The 25,703-nt window shown below is 39.8% G+C and overlaps 1 protein-coding gene across 1 annotated transcript in view; it reads right to left on the bottom strand.

Moving 5' to 3' along the window:
• The window catches only part of LOC122668960 (xaa-Pro dipeptidase), an 85,037-nt gene that overhangs the window by 38,208 nt on the left and 21,126 nt on the right, over positions 1–25,703 (bottom strand). Inside the window, exons 4-6 of the mRNA XM_043865560.1 lie at positions 6,314–6,409; positions 6,052–6,201; positions 4,283–4,414 (exon numbers count right to left, since the gene is read on the bottom strand). Of these exons, the coding sequence (XP_043721495.1) occupies positions 4,283–4,414; positions 6,052–6,201; positions 6,314–6,409 (378 nt within the window). The remainder of the gene's footprint in view (positions 1–4,282; positions 4,415–6,051; positions 6,202–6,313; positions 6,410–25,703) is intronic.

Here is a 25,703-nt window from a genome sequence, read left to right as displayed (position 1 = left end):
AGGGTATATAGTTATATACTTAAATTTAAATGGAAAGACTAATTCAGCTATACTAACCAACAACAGTACTTTCCCGAGCTAGTATTGCCACTGCTCGGCCGAAACTCCCAGTGGCATCCGGAAAAGATTTCATTTGACATTATGCAGCCTTAAATTAATATCAATACCTAAAAACATAATTGATGAACTGAAGTGAAGGGGCCAACACCATATGAGATGTACAATGTCGACTTGCCCTATCACAAGGAAGATTTGATGGAGTAAATTGATGGGTTGAAGACTATGTGAGCACTATGTAGTAACAGTGATGTATGATGGTTGGACTGGACCCACTAGACACTCCATCATCAACTTTATGTTGAACTGTGATGGGAGGACTGTGTTCCTCAAGTCTGTGGATGCATCTTACGAAAAGAAGGATGCAAAATACATCTACAAGTTGTTGAAAGAAGTAGTCAAGGATGTGGGAGCGGACAATGTGGTACAAGTGATTACAGACAATGGTAGCAACTTTAAGAAGGCTGGGGAAAAATTGATGAACAATCCTAGATACAAATTCTTCTAGACACCATGTGCTGTTCACTGCATCGATCTCATGTTGAAGGACATGGGGCAATTGAAGCTTGTGGAAGGGGTGGTGGATAGGACATGACAAGTGAGCACCTACATCTATAATCATGGATTTACACTGTATATGTTGAGGACCAGGTGTGGTGGTGACCTAGTAAGGTCAAGGATTACACAGTTTGCAACCAATTGGATTGCACTTTAAAGCTTTGAGGCTAAGAAGACTGGTCTTAGGTAAATGTTTGCTTCTGAAAAATGGTTTAACTGGGAGAGGTCTTCAAGTAATAGAGGTAAGACAGCTAGTGGAGGTAGGACAGCCCAGGCCACCATTTCTAGTGATAAGTTCCGGGATGATTTGAAGAAAGTTGTAACTATCCTAGACCCACTTATTACAGTGTTGAAAATGGTGGATCAACAGAGGAACCCCACCTTACCACACTTGTGGGCAGCCATCGATATGATGAAGGTGCAAGTGGAGGCAACTTTTTTTTTTGGTAAATAAATATATTACCGAACCCCAGAGGGGGGCAGGGAAGAGAGAACCAAAGAATCAATATACAAGAGGGGGAGAGGGAAAAAAAACAAAAAAGCCTACAAGGCCGACAACCAGCCTGCACAGGGGGGGAGCGATCAGCCAGCCCACGCAGAGGAGGCAGACAGCAAGAGGGCAAGATCAAGGCCCCAGAAAATCAAAATATGTCTGTAAGTGGAGGCAACTTACAGAAGGGGTAATCGAAAGTTTCTTGCGATTATCAAGGATCGATGGGAGAGGCAGCTCATGTATCCACTACATAAGGCTAGTGAGTTATTAGTTTATTAACTTCAATTTAACTGATTACATATGTCATTTTCATTTAGTCTCTAATTGTAGAACTTTGTTGTGTTCAGCATATTATCTAAATCCCAAGACCCACTACAAGTATCGACTTGGGATGCAGACAAATTTGATAATGCAGTTCACAGAGTAGTGGAAAGGTTTGAGCCAAATTCAAATGCCCAGTCCATCATCAATTCTGAGGTAAGAACTATTGATATATTTAGTAAGTTAAAACATTTGCAATTATGTTTTTAGGTATTGATATTCATTTAAGGCTGCATAATGTCAGATGAAATCTTTTCAGGATGCCGCTGGGAGTTTCGGCCTAGCAGTGGCAATATCAGCTCAGGAAAGTACTGCTGCTGGTTAGTATGGTTGAATTAGTCTTTCCATTTAAATTTAAGTATATAACTATATACCCTTATTTACTATTACCTAATAATAATCTTTAATGATTTCTTGTAGCTGAATGGTGGTTGCAATATAGCACGGATTCCCCCAACCTATCGAAGATAGCACGTAAAGTACTATCCCAGACACGTTCTACCACTGGATGCGAGCATAATTGGAGTACATTCAACTACATACACTCCAAGAGGCGGAATAGATTGGGCGTAAAGAGGCTAGAGGACTTGGTTTATGTGCATTACAATATGAGATTGAGAGACAAGCACAACCGATTGGGCATGGAACATGATACAAGCCCAATTGAGTTGGTAGAAATATTCCAAGTCGATGAAGATGATGAGAATCCCCTTTATGAATGGATGAAGGATGTGAGCCTCTATTAGATGGTGGTGATGATGATGATGGTGGTGGTGGTGGTGGTGGTGGTGGTGATGGTATGAGGATTGGGTGGATATTATGATGATAATCCTAGATTAAAGAATTATGCAATGAGGATCAAATGTTTTAGCAGCAAGAGGCAGATCTAGAGCCACATTCACATAGATTTACAGGAGAGAGTCAGTTTACTCCTGCAACACAAGATGAGCAGCATGGTGTACGTATCTACAGGCGACGTGGCAAGCATGGACTTGGACCTTCTGATCAAGAATCTGGGATGGATATATCTAGCTTGTCTGGGACTATGGAAGCCATGAATTTGGGGGAGACTAGAGGATCTGGATATTGGCGTGCGCCATCCTTCATAGCAAATACCCCTAGTCCAGCACAACATCATGATAACGGCTTTGAGAGCTTCGGATCAGCATCACATGCTGGGTATAGACCGTATGGGGGTGAATATGTTTGTGGAGCATCCTTTAAGAGCACTGATTCATTTGGATATGGGATTGGTCATGATACATCTGCTACTATATATGGATATGGAGATGGGTCAGGTGTTGGGTCATCTCTTGCTGACAGTATCTTTGGGTATCCATCCTAGATGTGTGTGTCGGCTCCACCTTCTTACACTCTCGGCAAGCCCTTCCCCAGATTGGGATATCTCAAACAAGTTGATGATGGAGCTTATCAATGGATAGTTAAGGACTATAAGAATAATTGGTCCCATAACATGTCATGGGATACATATGTGGTGCATTCCGAGGAACGGCTTCGCAATCTTCAGTAGTACGCAGCTCGTGGATTAGACCCACCAAGAAAGTCTACATGGAATTGAGAAAGGAGTAGTTTAATGTTTTATTTGGATAAATATGTATTATTCAGGGTTCTTGTACTTTAAATTTATGTGAACTACGTATTTATAATACCAGTTTAGTGTCTGAATCAGTGCGTACCTTAGTAAACTTGGGTCAATAACCACAAATACCATTTTGAGTGATTTATTTGTGAAAATAATTCATGCATTGTGTTTAAAATGTCATAAATAGGCTATAAGCAAAAAAATCAGACTTGAAAAACCATTTTTGGTCACCGAAACTAAGGTTTCGAGATGGCTGGCAAAAAGTACCAGGTTTCGACCAAATCTTGATTTCAGCCAAATCGAAACCTGGTCGAAACCTGAGTTCTTGATCCTTGCTACCTGGTCGTGTGCGGCACGCGGCTTCTGCACCCAGACATAGGGCCATGCGAAATGATCGCCACACCCCCATGGAAAGCAGAAATCCCTGAGGGTGCGGCGGTCATTCCGCGTGGCCCTGTGTTTGGGCACAGGGATGGCGCGCCGCACGCAACCAGGTAGCGTTCTTTTTCCCTATATATATATATTCCATATAGTTTTATCAGGACAAGACAATAATGAGAATTTCAGAAGTTCCAATGGCATCACATATCTATCTTTGCCTTTTAAAGAATGTTTTTCATGACATACTTCTAACATTTTGTAGATTTTTCTTGAATACTGCTACAATAAGACAATAAAGAGAATTTACATTTTGTGATTCAACTTTTAAAGAATGTTTTTCATGCATACATATTCAGAGCTGCAATAACTATAGAGGAATAAAACTAATGAGTCATCTGATGGAGTTATGGGAGAGGGTATAAAACTAAATGGTCAATGACTATAGAGGAATAAAACTAATGAGTCACATACGATGAAATTATTAGAACAAGGTTGGAAGTAGCTACGATTCATGATAAGCTTAGAGAGAGTCGTTTGATTTGGTATGGCCATGTCCAACAGAGGCATTCATGCGGTCGCCACTGGCCGGCCCATTTAGTTGGGATAAGGCTATGCATGTGGCTGATCCATTATGTATGCATGCCTGCCTTGGACTCTTTATGGTTTAAAACGACTGTTTTTCGTATGCATGTGCAAGTAGAAGTGTAGAAACATTTTGAATCTGGAACTTCATGTAGTTGTCCAAGTCACTGCAGAAATCAGTATCCATGCTACATGGTGGGAATAAGTACTAAATACAATGGTAGGAGTATGATAAAGGATATAATTTCATCAATTAACATTTGAAGCATGAGATACAAGGAAGTTACCTCGATATGAGCTTCTGAGCTTACATCATTGGCATACTGAATGAGGGCAAGCTCCAAGTCGGACTTAAAAATGCGGCACTCAGTCAAAATGGGATGTAGTATCCTTAAATCAGTCTCAAATTTCTCCATGTCCTATAAAATAAATAAATCATACCAAACTTATAAGTTTTATAAGATGGAGAAAATGGAACTTAAAAATCTAAATTGAAACTACATTTCCATGACTATCAAGCATAGAAGCAATACCTAGATGGAAAATAACCACTGGGCATTGATATAGTAAAAGCGAGGAAACACAATGGAAAACAGAAAAATGACAAAGTGTTGAAATAATAAATATCACAACACCTGGTTTTCGTTCCAAGCAATTTAGATTTTTTTTTGGAGAAAAAGGTAGTAGTTGTTCAGAGGAAGAGGCGCGGCGGGGGGTTAAGGAACTACCACAAGTTAGCACCAAGCATCCTTGGTACTCCTCAGTTGCATAATCCCAATGGCTAAGAACATAAAACCTATTAGCTGCAATTTTAGGCCTAGAGCAGAAAAGGATCAAACAAGGATCCCATCATGTAAGATATTGAGGCTTAAACTCTTAAGCTTCACAACTAAGACCGACCAAAGTTCACAAGATAATCTGTAACAAATGAAAATATTGTTAACAGATCCTTAAAAAAGCCAACATCTATTGGGACCGTCCAAATTCTGAGTATAAGATGATCGACATACAGAATCTTTCTTCACACCAGCATCCATAGGAAAACTTTACCTTTGCTTTGGAGTTGCTTTCCAGATATAATTCTTAAAAGTTTGAGGTTGGGGGCACCATGAAGTTATAACAATACATTAAATTGAACACGGACCTTCCAAGCGGCCAATCCAACCACCCCCATCTTCTGATTTCAGTGGCATTCAGCCAGAAGGCCCAACACATGAGATTAATAATCATCAGGATCTCCCAATCATACAGGTTTTGTCGAAGTCTTGGGACCCAAGCCAACTGCCAGTGGAGGTATCACAAAATCCAGCAGTGTAGAAGACTTGTCAGCAGCAATGCTGAAAACATTTTATACATTTTTTTTATGGACTTTTAATGGGTTAAAATGGGCTCCAGCTTCTAGAAGTTCCTTAGCAAGTATATTCTACTTCATGCGCAATTAAGATTGCTACTTCTTTTAATTTTATGCTGCTCTGGGAATTCACACAGAATTGAAGGCTGATTCCTAGGTTATTTATCATTATCATCTTCCTCTTTCTTCAAGTTGGATTCATAGGTGAGAGTCATGATGGAATATTTTGGGAATTGAACTTGTGTCAATAAGACACAGGCCCACTCTATTTATAATAAATTGAATGAAGTACAAGTTACAATAATACCCTTAGGGCAACACAGATTAAACCCTACTGGACCATTATACTCTTGTACACCATATTACAACATATCTGTTTCTCTGTCATGTTTTATATTGATTTCATTGACCTGATTGTTCCATGAAATAAGTACAGTGTGTTGTAAATGAGGATTCTTTTTTAAATCCGCAGTTAGTTATGAGTTATGACAGCATTAGAGTGATACATCGTCGCTTTCATTTTGTTGAGGGGACAACCAGGATGCCCCCTTAGAGACAACATTGAGTGTCGTGTTCAATCTCCTAAGAGCCAGTGTTATCACCATTTAACCTAGAAAGATATAATAAAACTAAAAAGAACTTAGACATCTTAATTTGTCAAAGAGGAAACATTAGATAAGATAAAGAAAGTAGGGAGGTATGAACCTCAAGCTCTGCAGGCTTTGAGAACTTATTGCTATCAGTGTTAAGCCCATGCAAAAGAAACAGTAAAGGCTTTCCTGGTCCTCCATAATGGTCATATAGAACTTCCACAATCTCATCGGTATAGCAAACCATGCTGACCATGTATCTTTCCTACAAAGGGGGAAACTTGACCACATCAACATTGACTGGCAACATATCTAGTAGAAGAATAGTCGAAGACATGTCTGCTACCCAAAAATGGAATAAGTAAAGAGCATGTCACCTTGAAGTATGCTAATGGCTTTATTTCCCCCAACCAAACAGCATAATCAGCACTCAATCTTGGAGCGAACAAAATTGATTCCCCAGTCGCAATGTCCTTAAGCAACAAAAAAGAAGAAGATTCAATATGATGGAGTCAGGTTTTACAAATAAGACCAGCTCCAACAGACAACCAAGGCAAAAATAAGAATATATAGTGCTTATTGAAATTATGGATCGCAAAAAATAAAGAATCCTAATTATTGATTTGATTATAATGACAAAAAAAAATATATCTACTTCACAGTGTTCAGACACCCACCCTAAACGTGTCGCTATGACTCAGTTTTTGTTCAAACTTCAAACCCATTAACTTGGTCAATGACCAGGTTACCTAGACGATTGGACAAGTTGAAGCATTTGCACCTGATTCATTGGTATACTAAAAGCATAATTAAATGTTGAAAAATGTTTGGTTCTAGGAATAATTGAACCCTAGACATACAAACTTTCATTAGATACTTACCAACATACTGCGTCATAGTTCAAAATCTGGGTCGAAATAACCGAGATTCGCTAAAAAAATTGGTTTCGACACAGGTCGAATGAAAAATGTGTCAACCCAGCAAGTATACTGTAGAAAACCTAGGACCTGTAACCAGTAACTCTAGAGAGAATAAAAGAGAGAAGAGAAGATGGAAGTTGTAAATGCTTGAATTAATTAATTGATAGGTAAGCCCCTCTAGGGGAAATTACAAATAGACTAAACTAGGCGATGTGGGACTAAAACCCACATAGCCGACTGTACCTAATAACATAATAAATAAACTAACCCCAAAAGGACGGATTACATATTCCAACACTCCCCATCAAGCTGGATTATACAAATAAGTAAAGAAAGAAGATCCAGCTTGAACTAAAGAAAAAATAACTCCAAATAATGCTAACACTCCCCCTCAAGTTGGCGCATACAAGGTACTAATGCCCAACTTGAACAAAATGGGAAAAAAACTAAGGTGCATCAGAACCCAGCTTGACATATAAATGCAGCTCCCAAATAAACCTTCAAGAACTTGAAAAAATAGATCTTCAAAACCTGGACAAACATGATCAACAAACCGGGACTGGAATGTCTTCCAAAAAAGGCAGCTTTCAACGACCTTCAATAGTTATCCAGTGATGAATCTCAGATTGTCATAGTGACAAAATCTTGAAGTTCAATAACTAGAGCAGCAACCAGCGAAAACAAACTGAATCAGGCAATATCAACCCAACTGAAAGTCCTCAAATAGGCAATAACCAAATATCTTCAATACTCTTCAATATTTCAATCTCCCCCTTACGGCAAACTCAATCCAATAACAAAGGATACCCAATAGCAATGGTGGAGAAAACTGATTTTCTAAGTTTTGCACCAATATTCCTGCAAGTTCTGCGTTCTGCAATGTCTGCAGGTGTATTGTACATAATCCCCCCCTCACATGTAGTACACGTGGACATAATAGAGATGATGTAAGAAATAGGGCAAAAACATAATATTCCAGAATTTTCCAAAGGTGCTATGGGTAAGTAAAAAGGAAGGAATGGCAAAATTATAAGTTACCAGAAGTTTCCAAAGGTGTTATGGGTAAATACCAAAGGTATGGGATATGAAGGGAATTAGAATTATTGAAAGAGAAAGGTGTTGGAAAAAAAGATGGCATGGTTGTAATTTGGTGGAAGTCCACTTTTAAATACAATCCAAGCCAAAGGGCAAACTGGTAATAAACCAGAATTTTCAAGGGTCAATTGGGTAGTCAAATAAGGGAATGTATGAAAAAGAAATGGCAGTTCCATAAATAACCAGAATTTTCAATTGGGTAGTCAAATAAGGGAATGGCAGAATTGCAAATAACATAAAGTTGAATAAGGGATGGCATAACTGTAATTGAGATGAAATCTAACTACAAATATCACCTAAGGCAAAAGGGTAATCTTGGAATGAGAAGTAAAATAAGGACAAGGGGAACTTAGTGCTAATAGGAGGGGTATAAATGGAAAACTGAAATAATGAAACAAAGGACAAAGGAATATGAAAAGGAATCAAAGCACTTGTCGTTTTATACCAATTTGTAGAAGAAGTCTTATTCCTCACGAAACCATCTGGAGCAAAAACCAGGGAGTTTGAGACCTTCACTCAACGAGAAGAAAACCACGGCTATTGCAGCGGAGCAACCGAGAACCAGAGAGAGGAGGCGGTAACCAAGGACCCATTGATGAAGGATGCTATCTTCTTCCTTACAACTCAACAGAACCAGCAAATCCAGCGGAAAAGGAAACCTGAGATTCGAAGAACAAAGCAGCAACTTCATGGCCATTCAAAAGAACCAAGTTGTGATTTCCAAAAGAAGAAGAGACTTGATCGATCTTCAAAAAGGAAGAACCAGTAGAAACTCCAATCTACAATCTCCCAGTTGCTGGACAGAACTGATAAAAAAATCTGGGCAGAATCGATGCAGCCATCGACCAATCCTTCGATCCAGTTAATACCAGAACCAAGTCTGAACCAGGCGTCGAAAATTTTCAAAGGAGAAGTATCTGGAGCCAAGGTTCAGGGACTAAAATTGCCAGTAGATGGGCTTCCTTCAACCCAGATTTTAGAGCCAATCGACCAAGATTAATAAATCAGCAAGGCGTTCGTTGATGCTGATCTCAGAACTTAGCAAGGAAGATGAACCGAGGGTTATAGAAGAAGCAGAATAGCAGCAGATCAAGAAGAAGCAAAGGATCCCAATAACCATACAACCAGCGGTAACCTTCGACAGAGCCGAGAAACAACTATAAGGCTCCCAATCAAAACGCCATCAACAATCGACTACCATATTCAGCGATTTCAGAACCCCAAAATCGATAGCAGAAACCAGACAATCCATGTGGCAGAATAAAACTCCACGACCAGCAAACCTTTGAATCAAATATGTATGATTCATCATACGAAACCGCTTCCTCTAAAAGGCCGACCTTGTAGGAAAGGGAGGAAACAATATGTATATCATACAGGAGCTTTTAACACGGCGGACTATCCAAAGGAGGACACGGGTAGATAAATAATTTTTTAACATCTGCCCGCTCCCAGGGGGACTCGATACCGTGACCCCTGCCTGCTCTGATACCATGTAGAAAACCTAGGACCTGTAACCAGTAACTCTAGAGAGAAGTAAAGAGAGAAGATGGAAGTTGTAAATGCTTGAATTAATTAATTGATAGGTAAGCCCCTTTATTTATAATAGAGGGAAAATTACAAATAGACTAAACTAGGTGATATGGGACTAAAACCCACATAGCCGACTGTACCTAATAACATAATAAATAAACTAACCCCAAAAGGACCAGAATACCCCCACGGTATTCTGGATTACATATTCCAACACTCCCCCTCAAGCTGGATTATACAAATAAGTAAAGAAAGAAGATCCAGCATGAACTAAAGAAAAAAGAACTCCAAATAATGCTAACAAATACATTGTTTCAACCAAACTTTTGACTTTTCGATTTTGGTGGGATATTTCATATTGTTTCAACAAAACAATACATTCCTTTTTATTTAATGTCATAAAGTCAAACGAAATGGTTTCGGTGCTCTCAACAAGGAGAAGGGGATTTTACCAGAAAACCCCAGTTACTGTGTTTTTCGGCCAAACCGCCAACAATTCTAGGTCCAACAAGTTGGAGACTACTACAATATATCGACAGCGACAATTTGCTGCATTTGAGCGAGATTTGTAAAAGATTCAAACTTTGAGGTAATACCCTTTTCCCTAAAGTTTTTTTTTTTTTTTTTGTGTGTGTGTGCGTGCAAAATATGATAAAGTTGAGCCTCAATTTTTATATATTAGATAGATAGATATCATAGGTCGATCTACGACTTCACAGAGTCGGATTTAATTTTTTATTTTTACATTACTTTTTGTTAAAAATTATTTATCCACTTGTGTCCCCCTTTGGATAGTCCGCCGTGTTAGAGCTCCTGTATGATATGCATATTGTTTCCTCCCATTTCCTATAAGGTCGGCCTTTTAGAGGAAGCAGTTCCAACATGGTATCAGAACAGGCAAGGTCACGGTATCGAGTCCCTCTGGGAGCAGGCAGGTGTTAAAAACTATTTATCCACCGTGTCCCCTTTTGGATAGTCTGCACTCTGCCGTGTCAGAGTTCCTGTATGATATACATATTGTTTCCTCCCTTTCCTATAAGGTCGGCCTTTTAGAGGAAGCGGTTCCAACACTTTTTTTATTTTCTGGTTCAAAAAAGTGATTTTTTCAAACAAAATTTGAAAAAAAAAAAAAAAAAGAAGGATTAATACATTAGCTGTACCTCAATTTTAATATGTTAAACATCGTTTTCCAATCTACGGCTTCACGGAGTCACTCTATTTTTCTGCCTGAAAATTATTTTTATTTTTCCAGAAATTAGAAGAATAATTTAGAAAATTCAAAAAAATCAGGGAAAATTATGCTTCTATTTGAAAAATCATGAAATTTCTTTAAAGCATTATTGTTTTTTTAACCAAAAAATGGTGATTAATATATTATATTGTCCCATACTTAAATTTTGGTTAATTAAGGTATAACAACAACACAGCCTTATCCCAACTAAATGGGGTCGACAACATGGATCTTTACTCCACAATCAATTCTATTCGAAGTCATACATGTTGCGAGGCCTAAGCTATGCATGTCTTTCCTCACCACATCTCCTATGGCTATTTTAGGCCTACCCCAAGCTCTTTTAGTACCTTCAATTAGAATCAGATCACTCCTCCGTACTGGAGTGTCCCAAGGCCTTCGTTGAACATGGTTGTGCCACCTCAAACAACTCACACGAAGTTTATCATGAATTGGAGCTACTCCCAATTCAGCTCTCATATGGTCATTCCTTACTTTATCCTTCCTAGTCTTGCCACACGTCCATCTTAACATCCTCATCTCTGCTACACTTTGTTTTTCTATATGCTGCTTCTTAATTGCCCAACATTCTGCACCATACATCATAGCTAGACGCAAGGAATTAAGTATCGGTCTGTATCGTATCGTATCGTATCGTATCGGCTGATACGTCTCGGTATCGGTCGGTGTCGATACGATACATACCGATACGTCTTTATTTTTTTTAAAAATAAATTGTCTCAACTAGATCGATATGTGTCGACCGATACATATCGATACGATACGATACGATACGTATCGATACAGCCGAGACATAATTTTGTCCATTTTTTATATATTTTTTTACGTATCACTACATATCGATACGTGCTGATACGTATCGATACGTCTCGACCGTCTCGACACTTAAAAGACCATGTGCCATTTTTTCTGTGTTTCCAGCAAGAACACGAACCAGAGGCTTCTCCAGGCAGAAAAAGGACCAGTCCCACCAAGGAAAAACCCCTAAAATCCCTCTTGAAATCCAATTTTTTGCTCAAATCACTTGAGGGCTTCCATTCCTTAGTGAAAAACGACACTATTAGAGGTGGATTCACATCAGTTGCTGCATCCATCTTCCCAAAATCGAAGATTGAAAGTGTTCTACAAGGGAAAGGTAGGTTTTTTGGAAAAAAAATTGATTTTTTGTTTCAAATCTTTGATTTTAGTTCTTTTTTTCGCTAGGATTCAAAGAGAATATGTTAAACTAACTTAGGATTGCATTCTTTGTATACATTTACAAAGATTTGAACTCAAATCTTTGCATTTTTCACCCAAAACCGAAAATTGCTTCTAAAAAATGAAAAATTTTGTTTCTTCCAAAATTTAAAACATATGCTAATATATATAATATATGTACTACATTATGTATAGATCTATCACCTTCCATGAAGATTATATTGTTACCCTAAAATGTGTTTTTTTTTTTTTTTTTTTGGCTATTTTCTGAAATAATAAAATACTTAAAAAAAGGAAAAAAATCATGGATTTTTTCATCTTTACTCTTTCATTATAGTTTGATAAAATGTATCAATGGCTGAAATACAAGAGAAGAGTTATATTCATATTATTTGTAAGCTAATGTACTATATTAGATTATTATGTCATTTTTTTTATTTCTGAAAAATAGCAAAAATGTGAAACTAATTGTGGAAAATATAAAAATGTTTAAAGTTTGCTTCGGGAAACTTTGCTAAGTACATGCAAATGATGTAATGCATGACATGCATCATATAGACATGTACTTTACTTGTATAAATTATTGATGTGTGGATTTTAATATAGTTTAATACTTATATAGTTATCTACTTTTGTTTGGTGTTTAGGACGATGCCGCGACAATAAGACATTGGGTGGTCTTATTGTACCAAGATAAACAACAGATTGCATACACAGTGCAACTTCTGTGACACTCAACATCTTGGAGGTGGGGTAACTCGGCAAAAAGAACACATGGCAGGAGGATATGGAAATGTTGCCAAGTGTACAAAGTGCCCTGTAGAGTTAAGCAGGGCAATGTAAAAACACCTTAGAGATTAAAAAAAATAAAAAATCCACCCATGCACATGAGGATGAGGATGTTTTGGTAGAAAATTTGATGGAAGATTTTGAAGTTTATGAAGGATCGGATATGGAAATAGAGGAGGACTCAGAGTTGGCATGGGCAATGAGACAATCAAGACATGAAGCAAGAGAGAACAATGGAGAGCTGAGCAATTGATAAGAAGTCAATCAGCTCGACCCCAACGCCAGGGTCCTGTAGATATTGGTGTTGGCTCCTCTTGTCGTCCATTTGTAGGTAAGGGTAAAGAGCCTGCTGACCTTAGTAGAGCAACCAATGTCAGGGGAATGTTTAACCAGTTTATAAAGAGTAGTAAGGGTAAGAGAAAGAAGAGCCCAGATATCAGAGACATGGATCCTAATGTCTACAGACTAAGGGATGCTGGCCAACAGAGGATTGAAGAAAGCTTTCAACCCAAAACACTTAGTAAAAGGATAGGCAGAGCAATCTCCAGATGATTCCACCACATAAGGCCAAAGATCCCCACTTCAAGGCCATGGTAAAGGAGATTCAGCGGTGTGAAAAAAATGTTAAACCACCCACACCTTATGAGATTGTTGGCCCTTACTTGGATGATATTATAAAAGAGGTGCATGAGTATGTTGAGAGGTTAAAGGAGAAGTGGCCATTATATGGAGTGACCATGTGATGGATGGAGTGGACCAACAAGATTATCCATCATCAATTTCCTTGTCTACTATGATGGAAAGATGATCTTCTACAAGACGGTCAATGCATCTAGTGAAATCAAAGATGCCCATTACTTGTATAAGTTAATGAATGAAGTTGTGGAGGAGATAGGAGAAAAAAATGTTGTCCAAATAGTAACTGACAATGCAGCAAATTTCAAAAAGGCTGGTTGATGCAGAATCATCACCGAAATGGGCTTATTTCTTTAGAAATAAGTCTAGGGTTGGGTTATATGTATATTAGGCCTTTAATCCAATGGGTTTTCGATGTAATAGGCCACTTTTATGGGCCTAAAACATAGGTAATTAGGTTGCATACGGGATTAGCTATTTTAATTCCTTAGTATTGATTTTTATGTAATTAGTGGTCATGTGAACACTTAAGTGATCATGTGACTTGTTAAAGTGGTCATATGACAACTTAAGTGGTCATGTGATGTAAGTTGGGCTGGATTAGGATTCTACAAGTCCAGCCAGGTTTTGAGTCTATTTCTTTTAGTATTTTAGTTTCCTAGTTAGTTTAAGTTACCTAATAGGTTAAGGATTGGGTTAGGCTTTTCCTTTTTAGAGTAAAAGTCTATTTTTGAATCTTTTATGTAAGGTTGTAAGGGGGCAAAGCCTTAAACACGAATTTGATTAATGAAAAGCTTTTGTTTGTTGTCCAACTCTTCTAACCTACTTCCATTCACTCAAACATCATAAAACCTATACCATTAGACTTTCCTACACCTGCCCATCATTACTATATAAGACAACCCTAACCTAAACCTAACTTCAACCCTAATTTGACCTAAAATTCAATTCTGCCCAAAATTGCAAAATTTCAAAACTCATCCAAACCCTAACTTTTTTATACCATAACAGCCCTCTAGGCCTGCCCATTAATACCCTATAAACCCCTTTCCAAATATCAAACCCTAACCCTAGTTCCCTAGTTTTGCCCTAAATTACTATACCCTAACCCAATCGGCTAGCCTTTGTGTGTAACCCCATTACCCTGGTTCCTAGTGGGATTACTCCTACCTAGAACTACAATACTGGTAAGTTGTTTATGTTGAAGAGACAACATCTATTTGGACACCATATGCGGCTCATTGTATAGATTTGATGTTCAAAGACATAGGAGAATTGCCAAAGGTCCAATGGTTAGTTGGTAATGCAAGGAAAATCACCAACTTTATTTATAACCATAGTTGGGTTTTGGCATTGATGAGGAGTCACACACAAGGGGGTTTAGTGAGGCCTGCAACCACAAGATTTGCAACAAACTACATTGCAATTGATAGCCTCATTCCCAAAAGAATGGGCTGCTAAAGAAGTTCACCTCTCCGGAGTAGTTGACTAGCAATTATGCAAGGTCTGAAATTGGGAGAGTTGTTCAAGATCTTGTCACCTCCTCACAGTTTTGGACTACCATGAGCCGACTTTATAATGTTATGATGCCACTCTTTTGTTTGCTTCGAGAGGTTGATGGGGATAAGGAGCAAACCATGGGTAAGATGATAGAGGCCATAGGAGTAATGAAAAAAAAGATACATGACAATAGCCCAACATCAAACAAGAAGTATTTGAAGCTTATAACCGATCGATGGGAAAAGATGCTGGTTCAAGATGTTCATTGGGCAAGTAATCTTATAACTCATCCTTATGTGGATGACTTTGCTTTCATTTTAAACACTTACTAAGTTAATATTTATTTATTATTATTAGAATTTCTAGGTTTCTAACCATCAATTACAAACCATGTGCAGCATATTATTTGAATCCGGATATCCAATACACTAATGATATAGGGTGTAGACCGGATCTATTGCGTGCCTTAAGGAATGTTGTCAACAGAATGGATGAGGTTAGTAATCCATTAGTTGTATAAATGATTGAAATCAAGAATATGTCAAATAACAGTTTCAGTGGTGATTGGTGAACTAAAATTTTAATTTTTAATACCTCTCTAGGCTAAGTATTTTCGGGAGGCCACTCGTGGTTTTGCTGCTAGAATGGCTATCCATGCCTAGGGCACACAATGCCCAGGTAAGTTAGGTTTACCTAATTTATTATGTCATTTAAAATTTGTTTCAAGGTTTTGCCTTTTAATATTTCATTTATTATTGTGCAGCTGATTGGTGGCTCAATTATGGGGGTACTAGTGCTCCACACTTAACTCGAATTGCAATTCGAGTGTTATCCCTGACGGCATCCTCTAGTGGCTGTGAACGCAACGAGAGCACATTCAGGTTGATACACACCAAACACCGCAATCGTCTCAGTTATTCAAAGTTGGAGAAGCTAATGTATGTCCATTACAACATGAAGCTGAAGCTTAAATATTTAGAGTTGGAAAGAGAAGGGGATAATGTAGATGTCAACCCAATCGACATCAACCACCTACTTGACGATGAAGATCCAGTTAGAGCATGAACAGAGGTTACCGATAAGGTATTGGTGATGGATCAGTTAAGTGAGGATCGCGAGACAACCAAACCTGATCCAGTCATAGAGAACATCATTCGACAGATGGATAATGATGAAACACAGGCACCATCAGAAGATCTTTATCCTAATGTTAAAGAGGATGACAGTAGCCTTGAAGAAGGCTTAATTAGGAGGACGAGGTCAGGTCATCCGTATGGAGGAACTCAACAAGATGTTCTTGATGATGACGAAGGCAACGATGGTAATGGTGATGGGGATGGTGATGTTGATGGTGGTGGTGGTTGTGTTGTTGCTGCTGCTGCTGCTACTGCTGCTACTGCTGCTGATGATGATGATGATGATGATGATGATGGTAGTGGTGGTGGTGGTGGCCATGGTGGTAGTGGTGGTGGTACTGGAGGTAGTGGTGGTGTTGGTGGTGGTGGCCATGAGGCTTCACAACATTATGCTGGGATGCAGTTCACATGTGAGGCAGGATACACACATGCTACCCAATATACTTATCATGCTGGTCAGCATCAGACTTACACTCGGAAGTGCAAAGGCAAGGGCAAGGGCAAGGGTAAGGCTGGCAAGCAATCCCACAAAGGCCACAATCCATATGATAGTGATGTGCTTATGAGTGGCATGGAGCCACTTAGCATTAGTTCTGATTATGCTGGTGCTTCATTAGGCCATAGGCATTATGCATCAGGTTCTACTTCGGGCTATGGACATGGGGCTTCTATAGGGTATGGAAGTTATAGATACAGAGAGGCACAAGCACAACCATAACCTAGTGCTTTCACGACATTAGCCACTCCAGAGCAGTACACACGATTCTTCTATGAGTGGGAGAGTCACTACCATCAGTATTTCGACTGGTCTCAGTATTGTGCTTATGTTCGGTCAATACACAACATCATCCTAGTCGCTCCTATTCTTGAAGACCCTTACAGACATGACTTTGATCCACCCCGACATTCTTCATGGCAATAAAGTGACTCTACATGTAAGAAATCTCATCTTTTAATTTTTTATAACAATTTCAAAGTGCCACACTGTCTGGTTATTGATTATTCACAATTCTAAGTGTATATGCATGATATGTGACATAAATTGCTTGTTTTTTATGTCCAAAAGTGTATTTTCATATGTATTTTGATCATTTTCATGCGTTTCTGCACCGATCAATACGTATCTCCGATACGATACGATACAATACGTCTCTTAAAACCGCCCGACCGATACGATACCCAATACCGATACTTTAAACCTTGGTTGGACGTATAAGTCCTATAAATTTTTTCTTTAACTTTTGAAGGGATACGCCAATCATACAGCTCTCTATGAATCATATGGTCATTCATTACTTTATCCTTCCTAGTCTTGCCACACATCCATCCCAACATCCTCATCTCTGCTACACTTAGCTTATCTATATGCCGCTTCTTAATTGCCCAACATTCCGCACCATACATCATAGCTGGTCGTATGACAGTCCTATAAAATTTTCCTTTAAAGGGATATGCTGATCACACAGCTCTTTGGACACACCTCTCTACTTCATCCATTCTATTTTAATTCTCTGGGCAACATCTGTTAGAGTTTATGTATTAGGGGTACTTTCGTCCATGTCCTTAGTATAAGGCACTAGAGTTGTAATTTTATATTTTATTTCTGTTTTTCCTTTTACCTCCCTAGGGAGCCTTTTGTAATTTCCCTAAGTGGTTAATGAAGTGAAATAGGTGTTAGGAGGAATCCCTCCTAACACACATACGATTCTCTCAATCTCTCTTCTTCTTCCTCTCCTCTTCTCTTCACCTTCTCCTTCTTCTTGCTGCAAATCCTCTCTCTATTATCTAGAATCGATCCAACCTAGAGTTCTAACTTGGTATCAAAGCACAGCCCTCTGGTTTGAGAGTCGACTCTGCTTAGTTGGCTCTTCTTTCACCTCTCTTTCGAACCCTAAGAGGATAAAGGGTTCCACTAGAGGCTGTATTATGTAAAGCATACTTCACTACATTCTTTGGAGGTCTATTCCTCACATCAATATGCAATGGAGGGAGTCTAGAAGCTGTTGAAGGTGTTTTAGCCCTAGAAGAGCTACCCAGAAATTTCCGCCAGCCATTTCTTGTCTCAGTTTCGATTCTGCCCCTTGGCAGATTGTTTGGCCTTGAAGCTAGACCCCTTTCAATCGCCTAGAGGTGCCTTTATAAAGCCCCAAGGGCTCGATTCAAGAAGAGTGAAGGCTGGAGAGTGGTGCTCCTTTTTGGCTCCTGCATAGGTACCGCCTGCTCTGCTTTTGTTCTTTGGTTGCAATTTTTTTACTAGCTGGATGCCTTGGATGTCTCGTAGTGCATGAGAATGAAAGAGTTACACATGCCTTAGTTATTGTGGAATGTTCTCTTAGAGTGTTAGTTGCTTTTTTTCAACAAGGATGGGCCCTCGGGTTACTTGTTAGCTGGGCTGCTGCTTGTTGATTTGTTCCCTTTGTTGGCTGAGTTGCTGTGCAAGTCCTTCTTGTTGGCTGAAGTTGTGTACAAGGTATTTATCAAGGATATAATCCTTGTTGTGTATGGCTGCAAGTTTGGGGCAGAGTATTTGCCCTCTGTTTGCTGGATTTGTTTCCTGTTGTGTGTTGCAAGGCTCTATTCTGATTAGGTGAGTTTTTGGGACTATGTCTACCGATTCTGGGAGTAGTACTGAGGTCATTGGACCAGCTCCAGCCAGCAGCTTAAGTGGTGGTTTCCCTACTATGGCCTCTTTTGATAACCCCAACACCCAAATCTCTATTGTGAAGTTGGACTATACCAACTACTTGGATTGGTCCCGTTCTGTGAAGATGTCCCTACGAAGCAGGGAAAAGTTGGGGTATATTACAAGCTCTATTAAGGAGCCTGCCAGTACGGATTCAGGATACCTGAAGTGGGAGACCAAGAACTCTAGAGTTATGACTTGGTTGATTTTCACCATGAAAACTGAGATTAGTAGGAGGTTTATGGACAAGGAGACTGCAAAGGAGATGTGGGATAGTATCACCAGGACCTTTGATCGAGTAGGTGACTATGCAAAGGTGTACCAAATCCACCAAAAGGTCATCAATATGAAACATGGTGATAGAAGCATCTTTGACGACTACAACACTGTTATCAGCCTGTGCCACTAATATGATCACTACAGGTATCTTCGACTGTCCAACTCTGAAGATGAAGTCAAGGTCTACAAGAATCAGGAAGTTGAAAGGATCTTCTCTCTACTTGGTGGGCTCAATCCAAAGTATGAGCCCATTCGTCTATAGATCCTAGGGAGGTCTCCCTTCCCATCCTTGGATGAAGTATGTAGTTACTTGCAAAGTGAGGAAACCAGGAGAACAACCATGGATACTGCACCATCAATGGAGAGATCTGCTCTTGTTTCTAGTTCCCACAGAGACTGTAAAAGTGGGGGGAAAGGCCAAGGGCCCACTCGTGGAGATCACCATGAGCGATTTAAATGTGATCACTATGGAAAACTGGGACACACTAAGGACAGATGTTGGGACCTTCATGGGCAGTCCCTTGGTATGCGTGGTGGTTCATCTGGTGCCCGTGGTGGCAAGAGAGGGGGGAGCTAGGGACAGGTGTTGGGACCTTCATGGGCAGTCCCGTGGTATGCGTGGTGGTTCATCTGGTACCCGTGGTGGCAACTGGCAAGAGAGGGGGAGCTAGGGCTCACTCTGTGACATCTAATACTAAGACTTCTGGATCCCAGCTTGCCCCTGATTCCCTTTCACAGGATGATATTATAGCCTTCCGCCAGTTGATGTCACATCTTGGACACTCCACTACTAGTTCTACCCCTGGAGAGTTAGCTACTTCTGCCTCAGCTCTGCAGGTCTCGACTGCACCTTCTACTACTCCCACTTGGATCATTGACTCTGGAGCCTCCGACCACAAGACTGGTATGTCCCAGTATTATGATTCCTATTCCATTTGCTCTGGCCGGGACCAGGTAAGGGTTGCTGATGGTTCCCTTTCTTCCGTCTCTGATAAGGGTAAAGTGAGAGTTACTCCTTTAATTTCTCTCGATTCTGTCTTTCATGTCCCTGAATTTGCTACTAACCTACTATCAATAACTCAGTAAGTCATCTAACCAAATCCTTGAATTGTTGTTCTCACTTTCTTACCTTCCTATTGTCTTTTTCAGGATTTGGAGACAAAGAGGGTTATTAGGCAGTGAGACTGAGAAAGGAGGACTCTATCTTCTTGAACCACACTTACCTGGATCATTTACTGCAGGCCTGCAGCAACCATAGTTCGAAAACTCGTTTCATTTCGGTGTTTCGGGCTTACTGAAATATCCGAAATTTCGAATATTTCGATCGACATATTGAATTTTTTCTGTTATGTTCCCGTAGGTCATTTCGGTGAGTTTTAGGCCAAGTTAAGGCCTGAAACTTCATGGAAACCCTATTTTAAGCTATATAAACACATAAATGTTCAAATTGCAAAAATCTCACCCAAAGTGGTGTTTTGGATTTGCACCATTAATTGGTAATATAAGGTCGAATCCTAATGTATAACTTAGTTAATTACACATAAACATTGCTTAAGACTTTAAGTACAGGAGGACATCATAATTAATAAGCAATTTAAACAATTACATTCACTTGGAAGTTGGAAACATAAAGTGAATGACTCATAACATAAGTCATAATATGTACAACAAGTCAATAACAACTTAAGAAAATGATATCAACATGACAATATCCCCAATAGTTGAATACAAGTCAAGTAATCATCAAGTGACTCAAATATTCTAATAATAATTACTCCGCCATCCAGGATCGACCCAACTCATAGTCCGATGGAGCCGACGTGCATTGTTCTCCGAACTGTAGGACAAATAAATGTCACGTCATAGTCGTGGAGAAGAAACGAGTGTAGTCATCCACAGTGGCCATGTAAATTGCATCATCAACATGCTGATGATAACCTATCCTAGGATATGGGTCACCAAACTGTGAAGAAGTACTACCCACTGATCCCACTATGATATGACGCCTCTGGGAGCAAGTACGGGTATGGTTGGTGGGTTGGATAGGAAAAGACGTCATCCACAAAAGATGATCCACTACGTCCCTGTGAGTGGGAGTCGTACTCAAAACTGGGAATGGATGGAGAAGATATATGCTTCCCCCCCCCCCAAAGTCAACTGCCTTTGGCCATATGGATATGAATGAGATGAACTGTACTCTGATTGTGCTGGAGATGGACTGCTCTCTATCTAAAAAGATGGGGCACGAAAATGCCCACTCGAGCTGTTGTCCCTATCGCCAATACTCAATCCACCAACAGAGCTAGATAAGGTATCAATGTCCATAAGATCATCCTGCCTAGTAGTACCACGAGGACGGGACTGCCACGACGTTGTCTCGAGTAGGTCGAGGTGACCGGTATGGGGGCACGTGCATCGTGGTCTGTATCTTCTGTGGCATGATCAAACTGTGTTTCTCCGGTGAATCAGACCGGCTCTTACTGCTCTCCTACCACATACAGGACTCAAGTTCCCTCATATGCTTGACCACCATCATTACTATCTCCACCATCATCATCTCTACGAGTTTGAGTCTAAGCCTGAGCCTGAGTCCCACCACCATCGGAGGACATGGACCAATCTTCTTCCTCCTCATCAACAGTGCCACCAGTAGGCTGGAATGGTATGGGTGACGCGACCCGTGTGTGTACCTCACCTTCTTCATCCATGAATTCATCCACATCAGCTTCTATATGTTCGGCTATCATGGGGTCAAGCCTACCTCCAGGCTGATCTAACACTAGCTCACCTCTATCCCTCACCCAATCCACAATAGGATCTTCATCATCTAACTCCACCTGGAAAATGTCAGCGAGATCGATATTTTCCCTGATACCCTCTTGTCCCATGCGTATATGTTGCATCTTCAACCTCAAATTGTAATGCACATACACCAAGTCAAATAGACGTTCGGAACCCAATCTATTTCTTCTCTTGGAGTTGATGAGAGAAAATGTACTCCAATCCGTTCACAGCCAGATGCAGAACATGTCTGGGAGAGAACCTTGATTGCTATTTTCCTTAAATTCTCTGCCGAACCCCCATACAACACCCATCATTCAGCTGCATTACAACAAAAGAGACATGTTATATTCATTTCAAAAGTATCAATACATATAAAATTTAAAGAATTAAATATTAAATTGAGGTAATGAGTCTAATGACTAATGAGTATCGGCATCACTGTATGTCCGGCCTTGCTCTGTAGCATTAGTTTCAAAACTCCCCAATGCATCCCTAAAAGTCTTCAACTATATAATCATTTTGGAAAATATTTGAAATTAGTAATGACTCATTTCTATTTAGTATTTACTGAGGTAATTCCAAATGAATTATAAGACTTACCTCATTGTTGCATATAGCTTGTACTTTACTATTAGGCTCCAACTTGGCAACTACTTGCTTTACTGCTTCAATAAGACTACTATTCAACCCAAGCCTATGATTGTATAGGTAGTTGGGGTTCAAATAGTATGCTGAAAATTGACATTACATATTTTCAATGCCTTAATAGTTAGTAATAGATCTTTCAAATTAACTTTAAAAGATGTAATTGCATAAAAGAAAATTATACTCACCGGCCATATACAGTGGATGCATAAGTTGATTTTCCCAGCGCTCCTTGATAATCTTGAGAAAGTGTTTGCTACCTCGTGGATTCGCATTGTATACACCTTCATTCATCAAGTCTATGGCATCATATAGATGGGGCATGGTTGGTCCCTTGAGAACAGAATCAACTGTATGCAAAACCTTGACCATTGGGTCCAAAAGTTGAACCACTTTATGCAACTTTGACCAAAAGTCATCTGATGCAATGGTAGCTTGTGCTTCCCTACCACCATGGGTATTGGACCCATTCCAGTTAAACCAGTCTTCAGAAGCAAACATAGATCTAAGTCCGGACTTCTTGGTCTTAATACTCTTGAGTGCAATGTAGTTGGTGGCGAATCTAGTTATGCCCAGCCTTACTAAGTCACCCCCACAATTCTCCCTCAAGAGGTTTAATGCAAACCCATAGTTGTAGACAAAGTTGGTCATTTGTCTTGCCTTTTCCACAACATGTTGTACCAATTTGATCTTTCCCATATCCTTTAACATGAGGTCCATACAATGGGCAGCACAAGGAGTCCAAAACAGCCGATACTTACCGTTATGCATCAACTTCTCACCGGCCTTCTTGTAGTTGCTTCCGTTGTCCATTATAATCTAGACAAGGTTCCCCACTCCTACATCATCTACGACGCCCTTCAACAGTTTATAGATATACTTTGCATCATTTTTCTCCTTGGATGTATCCACAGACTTGAGAAAGACTGTCCTCCCATCACAATACACCATAAAGTTGATGATGGACTTTCTTGTAAGACCAGTCCAACCATCACACATTACGGTCAATGAAATGAGGGGGATGTGGGAGAGCTATGGGGTGACCATAATGTATGATGGTTGGACTGGTCCTACAAGAAAGTCCATCATCAACTTTATGGTATATTGTGATGGGAGGACAGTCTTTCTCAAGTATGTAAATACATCCAAGGAGATTATGCAAAGTATATCTATAAACTGTCGAAGGACGTGGTAGATGATGTAGGAGTAGGGAACGTTGTCCAGATTGTAACGGGCAACGGAAGCATCTACAAGAAGGTTGGTGAGAAGTTGATGCATAACAGTAAGTATCGGCTATTTTGGACTCCTTGTGTTGTCCATTGCATAGACCTCATGTTGAAAGATATGGGAAAAATCAAATTGGTACAACATGTTGTGGAAAGGCCAAGACAAATGACCAACTGTGTCTACAACCATGGGTTTGCATTAAACATCTTGAGGGAGAAGTGTGGGGGTGACTTAGTAAGGCTGGGCATAACTAGATTCGCCACCAACTACATTGCACTCAAGAGTATTGAGACCAAGAAGTCCAGACTTAGATCTATGTTTGCTTCTGAAGATTGGTTTAACTGGAATGGGTCCAATACCCATGGTGGCAGGGAAGCACAAGTTACCATTGTATCAGATGACTTTTGGTCAAAGTTGCATAAAGTCGTATAACTTTTGGATCCAGTGGTCAAGGTTTTGCATATAGTTGATTCTGCTCTCAAGGGACCAACCATGCCACATCTATATAATGCCATAGACTTGATGAATGAAGGTGTTTACAATACGAATCCACGAGGTAGCAAATACTTTCTCAAAATTATCAAAGAGCGCTGGGAAAATCAACTTATGCATCCACTGCTTAAGGTTGGTGAGTATAATTTTTTTTTATGCAATTACATCTTTTAAAGTTAATTTGAAAGATCTATTACTAACTATTAAGGCATTGACAATAAGTAATGCCAATTTTCAGCATATACTATTTAAACCCCAAGTACCAATACAATCATAGGCTTGGGTTGAATAGTAGTCTTGTTGAAGCAGTAAAGCAAGTAGTTGCCAAGTTGGAGCCTAATAGTAAAGTACAAGCTATATGCAACAATGACGTAAATAAGGTAAGTCTTATAATTCATTTGGAATTACCTCAGTAAATACTAAATAGTAATGAGTCATTACTACTTTCAAATATTTTCCAAATGATTATAGTTGAAGACTTTTAGGGATGCATTGGGGAGTTTTGGAACCAATGCTACAGAGCAAGGCCGCACACGCGGTGATGCCGGTACTCATTAGTCATTAGACCCATTACCTCAATTCAATATCTAATTCTTTAAATTATGTATGTATTGATACTTTTGAAATGAATATAACATGCCTCTTTTATTGTAATGCAGCTGAATGGTGGGTATTGTATGAGGGTTCGGCAGAGAATTTAAGGAAAATAGCAATCAAGGTTCTCTCCCAGACATGTTCCGCATCTGGCTGTGAACGGATTAGAGTACATTTTCTCTCATCCACTCCAAGAGAAGAAATAGATTGGGTACCGAACGTCTATCTGACTTGGTGTATGTGCATTACAATTTGAGGTTGAAGATGCAACACATACGTATAGGACAAGAGGGTATAGGGAAAATATCGATCTCGCCGACATTTTCCAGGTGGAGTCAGATGATGAAGATCCTATTGTGGATTGGGTGAGGGATAGACGTGAGCTAGTGTTAGATCAACTTGGAGGTAGGCCTGACCCCATGATAGCCGAACATATAGAAGCTGATGTAGATGAGTTCATGGCTGAAGAGGGTGAGGTACACGCATGGGACACGTCACCCATACCATTCCAGCCTACTGGTGGCACTATTGATGAGGAGGAAGAAGATTGGTCTGTATCCTCCAATGGTGGTGGTGGGACTCAGACTTAAGCTTAGACTCAGACTCGTAGAGATGATGATGGTGTTGACGGTAGTAATGGTAGAGATGGTGATAATGGAGGTGATGATGGAGGTGATGGTGGTGGTCAAGCATATAAGGGAACTCGAGTCCCGTATGTGGTAAGAGAGCAGCAAGAGCCGATCTGATTCACCAAAGAAACACAGTTTGATCATGCCACACAAGATACAGACCACGGTGCACGTACCCCCATACCGGCCACCTCGACCTACTCGAGACAGCGTCATGGCCAGTCCCGTCCTCGTGGTACTAGAAGGCAAGTTGATCTTATGGACATTGATACCTTATTTGGCTCTATTGGTGAATTAAGTATTGGCAATAGGGACAACAGATCGAGTACGCATTTACTTGCCCCATCTTTTCAAATAGAGACCAGTCCATCTCCAG

Source organism: Telopea speciosissima, chromosome 7, assembly GCF_018873765.1.
Source record: "Telopea speciosissima isolate NSW1024214 ecotype Mountain lineage chromosome 7, Tspe_v1, whole genome shotgun sequence".
NCBI lineage: Eukaryota > Viridiplantae > Streptophyta > Magnoliopsida > Proteales > Proteaceae > Telopea > Telopea speciosissima.
The sequence above is the reverse complement of the archived record's forward strand: the minus strand, read 5'-3'. Positions and strand labels throughout refer to the sequence as shown.